The 13717-nt window shown below is 34.6% G+C and overlaps 1 protein-coding gene across 3 annotated transcripts in view; it reads left to right on the forward strand.

Annotated features, from left to right (window-relative positions):
• MED22 (Mediator complex subunit 22) overlaps window positions 1-10980 on the forward strand; it is a 48545-nt gene extending 37565 nt beyond the window's left edge. For 2 of the 3 annotated variants that reach the window (XM_090416153.1, XM_090416154.1), the window contains exon 3: window positions 8411-10980. In XM_090416153.1, the coding sequence (XP_090272279.1) occupies window positions 8411-8650 (240 nt within the window). In that variant the 3' untranslated portion in view covers window positions 8651-10980. The remainder of the gene's footprint in view (window positions 1-8410) is intronic. The other variant, XM_090416155.1, reaches the window with a different exon arrangement.
• The last annotated feature ends 2737 nt before the right edge of the window (window positions 10981-13717 follow it).

Below are 13717 nucleotides of genomic sequence, written 5' to 3' on the forward strand. Positions count from 1 at the left end.
AACCTTCTGTGGAACCATAGACACATAAGTCTCATTGTCTAGTTCCCCATTCTCATATTTGCCCACATCACTCTACTTGAGACTGCCTGCCATTCAAGAGGATTAGTCTCGTATTTTGTCTTGAATACTATTGCTACTCGTTCTATTCCTTGATTGTCATTGCCTCAGTATAACATTTTGTATTCATTGCTCAGAAAGATCTGACTAGTTTTTGTCTTTTTTTGTTTCAGTCATCCCTATTATGTCGATCTGGTACTTATCCAATCCCTCAACTAGCTCCATTTCTTTGCCATTCAAATTTCTTTTGTTGATAGTACTGATCTTGAACTCTGGTGATGTTGAGTTGGGATAAGTTTTAGGATTTGTTCCAGTAGCTGACTTTTCGCTGTTTGCCCTGGTTCCCTGGCAAAAACAGTGGGAGCCTTGTTTAACTGGCGACGCCCTCAGCCGGCATGAAATTCTGTCATGTTGTACCATTATTTGAAATTTTGGTTTAAGCCAATAAGAATACAATTTGGTCGGTAAATCCCAAATTGCCAGCCCATCCTCGTCCGTTCAGTATCCAGGTCGATATTATTGTACCATGTACCATTATTGTACTTCTCATTGTACCATGAGAAGGTGAGGATTGGACATTAGTTCAGTAGCCCTGGTCGATTAACTGCATTCCTTTGAAGGCTATGTTGAGGTCTCTTCTCAGTTATATAGCTTTGACCCTTTGACCCCCGGATTTTTTTAGTAGTACATTATCATAAAACTGAAACCTAGACTTGATACCACAAATATTGTAATGTAATCCGTATAGGTGATGAATACGATTGAAGTAAATATAATACCATTGTCTTTTCATCTGATTTTATATCAAACTACCTTTCTATACTTTCATTGATGCTAACTGGTTAAACATAGGCTAATCGGCTATGTATTGCTCTGTATAATGTTCCATTTACTTCATGTTCTAATGTTAACTTTCTTCTTGGCACCTTATCATATGCTTTTCTAGATCAACAGAACTTATGTATGTAACTAATACTTGTTATATTTCCCCAATGTCTAGTAATTTTCTCAAAGCGAAAATATGATTCCAAAAACCTCTGTTTGTCTTGAACCTTGCTTGTTCTCTGAGTTGCTCTTCGAAAATTTTTCTTAGCCTATTCTCAAATATTCTTGCATTGTTATTTCCCATTTTATAGATGTAAACTATGAGATCTTGGCTCCAATCGTCTTGAATTCTAAATTCTATCCATGCTGTCAAAATTTTGTCGCTGTAAAACTTTTATGCCTCTTCAAACACCTTATATATGAGCATTTCTGGTCAGATGTCACCTACTCCAGCTCCCTTCCACATTTTAGGCTTTTTATAGGCTTCTCTACCTCTAGCATTTATAGGTGTTCCTGATTTTATTCTCTTGAATTTTTTTTTTTTTTTTTTTACCACTGTTCTCTCATGACTTGTTTCATTTAAATCTTTTATCATAATTACTTCAGACAGCCAGAGTATCCTTAGTTTCAGATTTCATGTTGAATTTATCACCTGATTCGTTTTGCAATACTGTGTTCTCCATTTCTAAGCTTTTCAATAGCCTCCGAAACAGTTTGTCAAAAAATTTTGTGACCTAGGGTGGCCCAATTTATCAACAATTTGCCATATGGATAGGCCTAAAGCAGGGGTTGCCAAACTTCTCTGACCATCGACCCCTTCAAGAGTTTCTTGACTTTTTATCGACCCCTTCTATTTTACTATTAGTATTAATAGGACAAACAAAAAAGACGCTTATGTGAGTTTTTAGATTGTTTCTTTTATAGTTACAGTGTTTCTTGTATGTATAATATAGTATATATTATTATATTAGCTTAACGTCAAAGGAATACGTTTTTGTTTTTGATGTCCTTCTTAACATTGCATATTTGATAGGAGGGATAAATAATATATAAAATATAAAATTTAATTTAGATAACAAAATAACAATAATACAATCTTCCTATAGGTATACATAGGATGTACAAAACTACCAGCCCTGCTCAACTCTTCAACATATTGAAATTTAGTTCATGAATGAATAACGATTAAATTATAATATCTATGTTGATGAATTTTAGAACATTAACGCTCACTTGTATGTCAATGCGCAAAAATGAGAGTGGAATCGAATACGTGTAAGTATAAGTAAATAAGCAACCACGTACGTGTTGCAATCTTGCTCCCGCCGCGCCGCCAGGCGGGAACCACTGACATCCTTTATTGGTAAATACGTCATTTTGGCCTACATGATTGTCCTCCGTAACTATTTTCATGGCCTTGCTCCATCTTACAGGTCCTATTCATGTCACTGCTTCCACAATTCACTCTTAATTGCATTGTCAATCAGGATGAAGGTAATCCAGTTAACCGAATTAAATATTACCTGTACAATGATATCTTATATTTTTCTGTCGACCCCTGAGCCCAAATCGATCCCTAACAATGTTATATCGACCCCTGGCCTAAAGCATGGCATCCTAACACAACACCTCTTTCAAACACTGTCAGTTTTTTTGCACTCTTGCTTCAAACTATTGCTGCCATTTCACCCAGGCACAGTTGCAGTGACTTGGGAGGATCATATTTATATGGGCTACAAACAGCATTGTAGCCCCTCTAATTTATATGGGCTACAAACAGCATTGTGTTTGTAGCCCGTTATAAATGGACTGTTAATGAGATCAGATTTTTTTTCTTTTTTATTTATTTTATAGCTATTTTTTGAAATGGAACTTTTACAAGGCACTTCAAGCTTCCAATAAGAAGGGTGTCACTGATATCACACCAGGTCCAACTGAAAGACAGTCACAAACAGCCATGCCCATGACAGGATTCAGATCCACAGCCTGTTTGTTGCACAGTGGATATTGCTTACCATTGAACAACCAAACTGACAAATGTAATGCAGTATTCATTCTTTGAAGGCATTACTTATATATTTTTCTCTCTCTCTCTCACCTCTTGAAATTAAGTGCATTGAATGTTTATGTTGAAACGTCATGTTAAAAATGGCTTGTTCTTGACCTTATCAGACATCTAGTAAGTGTTTATGGCTTAACTGTGTCCTTTTTTCCCAAAACATTTTAAATTTGGATTGCTATACCTGCTATTAGAGATTTTACTTCATTATTGCCATCTTTGACAGTACACAATAAAGGACCATCTTTAAATGTCCCACTCTTCAGGATATAAAACCACGATGAGGGTAGAGTGTTTATCTTATTTTTTTTTATGTTGCTCCCACCCACGAAAGATTATTTGCAAACCTATGTTTTATATTGTAGGTGGGCTAAGGATTTTATTTTATCTATTTTTATCAATTTTTGTATATATATATATTTATTATTTTATTTTATTTTTTTATTTTTTCAAGCCACTTCAGGCCTCCAATAAGTGGAGCTGTGGTCTCGCATCAGGCAATGAAAATTCATCTCCCACCTAACCATATCCAGAATGATATAATGCACATTGCAAAATTGATTACTCTTTTTTTTTTCTTTCTTTTTTTGAAATTCTGAATTTTTAATAGTAGAAATAGCACCATAACATTAAAAAAAAAACATTAAAATGTTTTTTAATATTAAGGTGCCATTTCTAAAAGATGTCATCTTTAACTGATAACTGCTGATACATACACAATTTATTTTTTTATCATATGATTTCATTAAAATCTGCTAGTTACTAAAATAAATATATTTGCAATGTAATAACAATGGAGAAAGGCTGCATCATCTGAAATTTTCAGATGATGTTGTCCTAATAGCAGACAATCTTGAAGATCTGGAAGAAAGGCTAAATCAGCTAAATGAAGCCTCCAGAGTAATTGGATTAAAAATAAATAGAGAAAAAACAAAAATAATGATGAATAAATACATAAACCATAGAACTGTCAAAGTTGAAAACCATGAAACCTTGCTCTATTTGAGGAGTTATCCTTTGAGGATTGCCAAAGGAATGAACGTAGAATTCATCTTGGATGGATGGCTTATGAGAAAATGAGAGATATGCAGAAGGGACATCCCTATGAGTCTAAAAAGAAAAGCTTTCGACCAGTGTGTGTGCGCTTCCTGTCCTGGCATATAGAGTAGAAACATGGACTCTAACAGAAGCCCTAAACAAAAAGCTGAGAACAACACAACATCACATGGAGAGAAGTATGCTAAAAATAACATTAAAAGATAGGAAGACAAATACCTGGATAAGATCTCAAACAGATATCATGGATATTGTAAAATACATTAAACAGGCTAAGTGGAGATCATAGTGGAGGCTAAGTGGCTGGTCATATTGTCAGATGCAGTGATGGGAGAGATGGACTAGAAAACCAGCAGAGTGGAGACCAATGGATGGAGTAAGACAAAGAGGAAGACCGAGAAGAAGGTGGAGAGATGAACTGGAACAAATTGCAGTAGTGAGATGGATGGGAGAAGCAGAAAAGCAAGTGGTCTGGAAAATCATGGGGAAACCTTCGTCCAACAGTGGACAGAACCAAATGGTTGAAGAAGAAGACACTTTTTTTTTTTTTTCCCTTCAGAACTGTTCCTAAGGGAAAAACACATTGGTGAGGTGGGGGAGATTCAAAAGTTCAAAAAAAAAAGTTTAGCATCTTTTAATTATAACTCCCAAGAAGCATTGTCTCGATTTTCATTTTGAAACTGACTCCTACATCACTGAAAATACCTCTAATTCAAGTTTTCATGCATATTGGTAAATACTGGCTTCTCTGTTTGATCCTTATTGTCTAAATAAGTTATCTTGTCATTTAGTAGTACCTTGCCCTTTTTTTATCTCAGTAATTCTAGTTACATTAATTTGATATTTTTGTACTTACTTTACAAGTATCATTCTTTCTAGTTGATACTTTGTATATTAGCTACTTCACTTCTCTTAAAAATTTATTCCTTTTTGCATTTAAAATGTTTCCATAATGAAAGCAGTAGGGAAGGTGTTATTTAATAATATTATAACCAGCCAAACATGATTTTTTGTAGTACACATCATCATTTGAATTGAATATTCTAAATTGAAAGTACAGCCCATTGCTCTATTTTCAATTTAAAGATATGGTTGTTTTTCCAGCTAAAATACCATGATTTACAACAGAGCTTAAGAGTTTGCAAATGTTGGGGGGGGGGGTTGGATTTGGAAAGGAGTTCAAGTGTATCTTCTGGAAGATCAATTAAAAACGGTTAGGTGAGGGAGGGGGAAATAACATATCAAAGTAGATATCATTGATTAGGCTACCTTGCCAAAAATGCAGGTCCTCAAAAACAGTATCGCTGAGGGAGGGAAAAAACAGTCTTGAGAAAACTAAAATTAAACCAAAACATGCCGATAGTTAAAGCAGACAATGGAAATGCTACAGCAAACCTAAGTATGTATATGTGTGTGTATATATATAGTTGACTTCAGTTCACTTTTACCAAGTCAACTGAAGGCTTTTTCTGATGTGTTTATGTCACAATAGGCTAGTTTTTTTTTTCTAAACAATATATTTAGAATATCTTTTCTGTTCAACTCCTGACATGCTGTAAATCTCAAATCCAACCAAACCTAGAATGTTATTCTCGCATTTGGTATAGCACATTTAAAACCTTCCTCAGAATGCTTGATTATATTTTGGTCTGTTTGCTTAATAGAAGAATCCTCTCTCACTGAGTCCCTGTAGTTAATTTCCCATAGCTGCTCTGTTGTTGTATCATGTCTTTTCTGTAATATTTCTGTGGATTCTAGCCCACTGGAATGGCCACCATTCCTCTACTTTCTTCTAATCGTGCACAAACACAAGCAGCTGCTGTTGAACACCCATAAACAGTTAAGCAGCAAACGTATTGAACTGAATTCTCATTTACCTCTGTTCTTTAAGACAATCTTCCCAACACTTTGCTCCAATAACTACAATTCTCAGCTCATCAAAAACAGACAAACTCCTTTCTTCTCTCCAACCACTAGCCCACACACAGCACTGTTGTGTCTTGAGACCTCTGATGTGTAAGGCTGATATAAAAAAATAAGTAAATAAAAATAATTTTAGTTTTAATTTAGATTTGATCACTTGATAATTACTGCAGTAGGAGATCTGGTGTATGTGTGTATCTTAAGCAGAACTTAACTGCCAGCCTTTTAAAGAATGCTGTGGGTGTAGCCCTACTTTTATAAAAGATTGATAATTTAGGCGAGAGATGAATTTCATTGCTCAGCATGAGACTACTGCTCTGTTTATTAGAGGCATGAAGTGGCTTGAAAAAGTTCCATACGTAATCTCAACAGCATTGCTTCTAGACCAGGTATAAAATGAAAATACAAATATATACATAATCAACAAAAGGGGGGGGGGAGATCCTTAACCCATCCACGATACTGATCTATACTGATTAGTATCATGAATTAGAAGAGATTATAAACTATATGTTTACAATGTTCAACTCTGACATGCTATAAATCTCAAATCCAACAAACCCTAGAATGTTATTCTCACATTTGGTATAACGCATTTAAAACCTTCCTCAGAATGCTTAATTATATTTGGAAGAGGTCTGTTTGATTAATAGAAGAGTCCTCTCTCACTTATTCCCTTCAGTTAATTTCAGATTTATTTTTATACCTTTCATCAGTGGTAGCCACATATAAAAAAAAATGTCATTTGGCTAATTTGCATTATTTATTTTAGCAGCAAAATTACAATGGCCAGTCTTTTATAAAAGTAGGGCTACACCCTCAGTTTATTTCTTTATCTTTTGATGTAATTTTTTTTTTTTTTTTAGCATGATATCTGGCTACTCTGGGTAATGTGGTTTACCATTACTCTCTTGATATTCTGCATAATGGCAAAGTCAAAAATTTATATCAAAAAATAAAAAACTTTTTTTTTTTTCAACATTTATACAATGCATTTTGTGATATGAGATTCTGTATTTATACTGCAAATGAGAATATGTTGATTTTTTATCTCGTAAAGCAATCTCTTGATGTTCATTTTCATCATATTTTAGTATTCAGTTATTTTTATATAATAATTTTATTATATAATAAAATGTATATAATAAAAGTATATACATAAAATTATTATATAATAAAATGTAAAATTGAAATAACTCCATTTTATTCCATATTATTATTGAAATTTTTATTAATATCAATCTTGGGATTCCAAGATTGATAAAGCAGTACCTGGACCTCTATTTATTATGACACTACACCTTCATGGAACTCACTGACTCATCAGCACTCCATCCCACACAATCCACTGTGTGTGTGTGTGTGGGTTGTATAGAAGGCTAGTTCTGATCATCCCGAGGGAAAACTTCACCCTACTGCTCTTAAACATACAAGAGCATTAGGGTAATGTCTTCGGTTTTTGAGGATCAGATATCTCATTGTATGTTTATCACTTCTCCACTCTTGTATTAATATATATATATATATATATATATATATAAAAATTTCCACTCACAGATGATTTAGATTAGTACTGTGAATCAGCTAAGGATTAGATAATCCAAAATTCCTGCTGTAGAAACCAAACATGGAACTTGCAAGCCACTGTAGTAGACCTCTAACATGAATGTTTGGTTTCTACAGCAGAAATTTTGGATATTCTAAAAGCCCACAGCCAATCTCTATGTTCATATAGCACTCTAACAATTGCCACTAACATCAAATCAGAACTATAATCAAAGATATTATAATACCCCTTCCCTTTCATTAAAAAAAAAAATTTGCTAGCAATAATTAGAAGTATTTAATTGGTTGGGCTAAACTCTTGACCTAAGACTATGAGGCCAGCATATTATGTCTGTTTATTGCGTGTGTTCTCCATTTGTTTGTTTGGCTGCAGAACACTCAGAAAGAAATGAACCAGATTATGAAAATAAATGGTATTGTTAGTGGCAATTGTTAGAGTGCTATATGAACGTAGAGATTGGCTGTGGGCTTTCTTACCCTATGTAACTATATGAGTAGTCTTGTGTGGAAAAGCTGTAAATAATTTGGCAAAATATTGGTTTTTCCACCCATCTTAGAGTACCAAATTAATATAACTACTCCAGGATGGTTATTAAAAAAAAAAACACCATTCCAATGTAACTTTTCTTTTCTAAAAGTCTAGGGGAAACCCTCTTTAGAAACTACACTTTCAGACTGTTTCAGGAGTTTGATTTACTGCATTGAGAACTATCTGACTCCTCAAAATTTTCCAAGACTGTGCATTATGAAGGATGTAGTACATAATAATTGCAAACTATTGCAAATGGGGAATATAATGTTGGAGAAACGTACATTTCTGACCAGAAACAATATGGATATTAGTGTATATTGCTTTTAGATTAGTCATCTCATTTTCCCTCATCGCTGTATGATCAAAACTATTTATTTATTTTATTTTTTTAGGTAAGAGCTGGAGAATCCTTGATGAAACTGATTTCAGATATCAAGCAATATTTGATTCTGAATGACTTTCTCTCAGTAAATGAGTCCATTTCACAGAAGTCAAAGATGTGTTATGCAGTTCAAGAAAGCATTGATTCAAAATTGGCCACACTTAGAGATGACATTGCTGCTGAATTGTATGAGCTTGAAGAAGAATATTACTCATCAGTTTATAAATCAAAACTTTCTGATAATTTTTGACATTTTTCTTGATACAGGAGTGATTTTTTTTTTATAATTTGTAAATACATATGTATATATTTACATGGATGTGGTCTGTCCATTTATCATTATTCTAGTATATGAAATCATGAAAGAAACAGATTTTGATAAAGATACCAAACTTTCTTCCACATTATTCTCTTACTCCTAACGTTTCTAATATGATCAGGTAAGTTTATATTGTCTAAGTTAGCTTGCATTTTATTTCATCCGTTAGATGTCTCTTTTTGTGCCATTTCTACTTCAGCCACCATTATCTTTATCATCTTCCATGTTTAAATGACCACAAACAGAACTTAACATACACTTAGTCATGACTGAAATTCCACAGGTGCATTAGCTATTCTAAAAGAACACACTATTTATGTAGTCCATGTGAGATTCCACTCTATCAGTATTAATAATGTTTTTCTTTTCTGATATCTTAAGTTTTAATGTTTCTCCAAATAATGTCATCTGTTCACTTCCCTAATTGTCCAGGATATTTTCATAATATTGATTACCATTGTTTTGAACAACTATATTTCTAATCCTATTATCTGTGAATGATTTTCTTTTCTGGTATCTTCATTTTGAATATGAAGATATTCTGCCACTAGCGACTTTCGCTCACTTCCTTAATTCTCACTGATATGTGAATGTTGTGTTACCATCATAGTATCCATTTCCTAAACAGCTGCCTTATTCCTAATTATTATTATATGGGCACCTCCATGGAGTCCAAACACTCATCACGGAAAACCCAGTCTATCCACACAATCTATCATTCACCACTCTCCAAGCAAAATATCTAGTCCTCACACCACTGATCACACCTTTATTCAACTTCCAGGGATGACCCCTTGTTCTGGTCGCTCTAGCCAAGTGTTGAAACATTTTTCCTGCGTCTATCCTATAAAATCCTTTAAGCAACTTAAATGTTTGTCATATCCCTTCTTTTTCTCCTATCAACCAACTTCTGCAATCCACACACCTTCAATCTGTTCTCATAGGGAACATTCCACAAGCCACTCGCCTCTAAATCCTCTCCACTGCTTCCTCATCCCCAAGAAACCCAGAGGACCAGATTCGAGCACATTAATCCAGATGTGGGCGTATCGAGGCCTTATAAAAAGGAATTTTACAACTCCCTTATCTCTACTTGTTAATGTGTTCTTCAATAGCCAAGTAATCTTTTGGGCTAATTTAGCTTAACTATTACTCTACCTAATTTCACATCATCAGCAAACAACTGAATATTTCCTATATCATTTGCATACAAATTAAACAGCAATGGTCCCAGCACTTTGTGAACCTTGTGGCACATCACTGCTCACTTGTTTTCACCTCGATTCTGCCCTATATACACTTTTTGATAACTGTCCAGCAACCATCCACTTAGCTAGTGTCACATCCATCCCCATTTGTTCTAATTTGTGTAACAGTGTTCCATGTAGTATTCTGTCAAATGCCTTTGCAAAATCCAGCAGAATCATCGTCTAACCATTTCTTTTATTCACCTCAGCTGTTACTCTTATAAAAAGTGAGTAAATTACTAAAGCATAACTGACCCTTCACAAAGCCATGTTGACGATCATACAGTATCATATTTTTATCTACCCATTCTTGAATTCTCTTTTTTGACCAATTTTTCTAGTACTTTTACCACCATGCCTGAGATACTGATTGGTCTATAATTTGCTACTGTAGTCTTAGAACTTCCCTTATGCAAAACAATAATTTTGCCTTCTTTCCACTCCCTTGGAACTCTACCAGAGCTGAGACTTAAATTAAACACATCTAATCTCACAGCTATATTTACACTGAGATTCTACAATATCCTAAGAACCTCCAATTCATCCACCACTGTTCCCACAGTAGTGTCTGTCACATAGGTTAAAGCAGTAACCTCACTAGGAAGATATCCGCTTGCGAAGTGGTCACTCAGTAACTCAAATATTTTATTTGCTGTCTCTTCATGACCATCATCGCTCATTAAGTTTAATCTTCCATAGTCATTCTTCCTCTTACTTGCCACATAACAAAAGAGCTCTTTGGGATTTTCTTTGGCCCACTCGGCTAAATTCTTCTCATAATCTGATTTTGCCATGCTGGTTCATCTTTCTTGCCTGAGTTTTACTGTTCATGAGTTTGCTGGTCACCTTTCTCTTTATATAATCTCCACAGCATTTCTTCTTCTGCAGCTCATGCTTAATGATATTACTCATCCATCTCACTCCTACCCTGATTAACCTTCCTTATCCTAGGTATGCAATTTAATACTGCTTCCTCTAGATGACCCTTAACTATATCCCATGCACTACTGACATCCTTACCCTGCAGTGCTTTATGCTATGGTACAGATTTAAGCTTTTTCCTAAGCATGTCATAATCCACCTGCCTTGTGGTTCCACAAATACAACTTCTTGATAGAATATTCCTCATGTTTTACAATCTCCCAAGTCAAGACCGGATTTTCACCAATTGGAGTTAATGTTGTCACCTTGGTTATGGATAGCTCTTTATCTTCCTTATCTGGATAGATAAGGAAGAAAGATCACATAGCAGGTGTGTAAATTCTATTTCCTTTCTGCTATGTGATCTTTCTTCCTTCCAGTCTATATCTCCATAGTTGAAGTCCCCCATAATAATCACTTGACCTGTATTCATTGTACTAATTTTCTGATGCAAGTCTTCCAAACATCTGTGGAACTCCCTGGTCTGTAGCAACAACCAACTGTATATTTTATCTTATAGCTTTTAATCTCATACAAGATTGCTTCAAATTAACAGCCGCTCTCCTCTGTCTCCTATTTGTTTTGGTTGCAATTCATCTACTATCATCAGCAGTACCCCCCCCCTCACCTCCTCCCCATCCTATCTTCTCTATCTGCCCTGAAAATACTAAACCCTTCACATTCAATCCCTGTAACTACATCATCTACTGTTAGCCAAGTCTCACTAATGCTTATAACTTTTGGCAAGGTTTCACTAAAAATGCCCAAAACTCCTCCTCCTTGTTCCTGATATTTCTGGCATTAGTATATAGCAGTGGTTCTCAACCTTTCTAAGGCCAAGGACCAGTAAAATGCTGAAAAGAATTCTACGGACCACTAAGTTACAGAGGCTTAGCTGGGGAGGGGGGGGGAGAGAGATCCACCCCTGGCAGTACTTTTTTGCCGTTTAAGAAATCTTGCCTTACTGTCTATAAAACAGCAACTGATTGATGAAATAGACTTCGACAATGTCATCAACGATTTGCGAACAGAAAAGCAAGAAAAATAACATTTTATAATGTCGGAATTAAAATTTTACTTCAAAAATAAACATAGTGTTTTTAATTTCTTTTCCTATATGTCATTTTGACTTTTCTTAATTTTTTAAAAAACCTAAGTAGGAATTACCAACATTTCAGAAAAACTGTGCCATTTATAACATAATAAATCTAAAAGCATGTTTTCAATACATATGGAAACAATTAATTAAATTGGAAGTAAATGATTAAATGTGTATCATCATTGAACAAAGTTTTAATTTTTATTAAACAAATAAATAATATGATCTAATTATGTTACTACTTATGTTAGAAGTGCCTGGTAGCTTGCTCCACCTTTGCCACGAGTTGCCTTGGTGTTGCACTACTTACTGGATAAGATAGTACAACACTATATTTAGTCCTGAAGATATTTTCAGGTGCAAACTTTGTTTGCTCTCACTGGGATAAAGGATTAAACTAAATCTATTATATGTTACTACTTACTTTTAATGAGATGGTTGAGCTTCTCGGCCCTTGCAGAGTTGCTGGATATCTGGCTTAATATTGGTCAAATTCAGTCGAAGATCGGCACACACACACGAAGACGATTTCTGCATTTTGTTTTTATTTGAAGGCGCAATGAAAATCCTTTCTCACAAAGATAGGTTGTAGAGAACTGCTTGACGATTTCCAATGCTTCTTCAGATAATTCGGGAAATGTTCATTTCTCACTGAAGGCAAGATCCAAAAATCGAGCCAAACCAAGATCACAGAATTGCATTTCAAGTCCACTGTCACTTGAAAACTCAATTAACTGTACTTTTTTCAATAACAAAAGGTCTTTCTCATGACTGCAAGCCTGAAATGGATCGTGAACCCACAGAAATTTCTTATAAAAGTTATTCCGAAAGTATGTTTCAAAATTCCGTTTCAGATTTTTGAGTTGGTCTCAAACTTTTTCCAGAAACTCAGAATCAACAAAAATATCATTTTCCACTAAAAAAGATTCCAATGTTGGAAAAGGTGCAAATTATGTGTCTTTTACATAATTAATCCATAAAACCAGTTTTTTCTCGAATGCCTTTATTTTGTCGTAGGCATCAAGAACAGTTAAAGAATATCCCTGAATTGAGAGATTTAGTTCATTTAATTTTGAAAAAATGTCTGAAAGATAGGATAGTGTTGATAACCATATTTCATCAACAAGGAGTGATGCAAAATCAGAATTACGTTCATTTATAAATAATAAAACTTCGTGCCTTAATTGAAATAACCTTGTCAGTATTGCCCTTGGAAAGCCACCGAATTTTATAATGAAGCAAAAGTTGTATATATTCACTGCTCGTTTCATTGCAGAGTACTGAAAATAACCTGTTATTTAACGGTCGAGCTTTAAAAAAATTAATTAGCTTTACAGCATTGTATAGCACAGTTTTAAATTCTGGTGGCATTCCTTTGAAGGTTAATGCTTCGTTATGTATGAAACAATGTACTCAATTCATATCCGTAGCTACTTCCATGACCATAGAAACAACCCCACTATGCCTGCCTGTAAGGGCACCAGCTCCATCCAAACAGAAGCCTATACATTTTTCCCACTGGATCCCTTTGTTTATTATATAATTATTGAGAGTGTGAAATGTTTCTTCTCCAGTTGTTCAAGATGGCAAAGTTCTACAAAACAGAATATTATCATGAATGTTGTTATCATGCGCATATCTTACGTAGCATATTAACTGCGCATCACTTGTAACATCAGTAGTCTCGTCTATTTGTAACGCATAATAAGGGCTCTTCTTAACTCTTTCAAT

This window comes from Typopeltis vanoorti, chromosome 3 (assembly GCF_054136105.1).
Source record: "Typopeltis vanoorti isolate ZY-2024b chromosome 3, IOZ_Tvanoo_1.0, whole genome shotgun sequence".
In the NCBI taxonomy this organism is placed as follows: domain Eukaryota; kingdom Metazoa; phylum Arthropoda; class Arachnida; order Uropygi; family Thelyphonidae; genus Typopeltis; species Typopeltis vanoorti.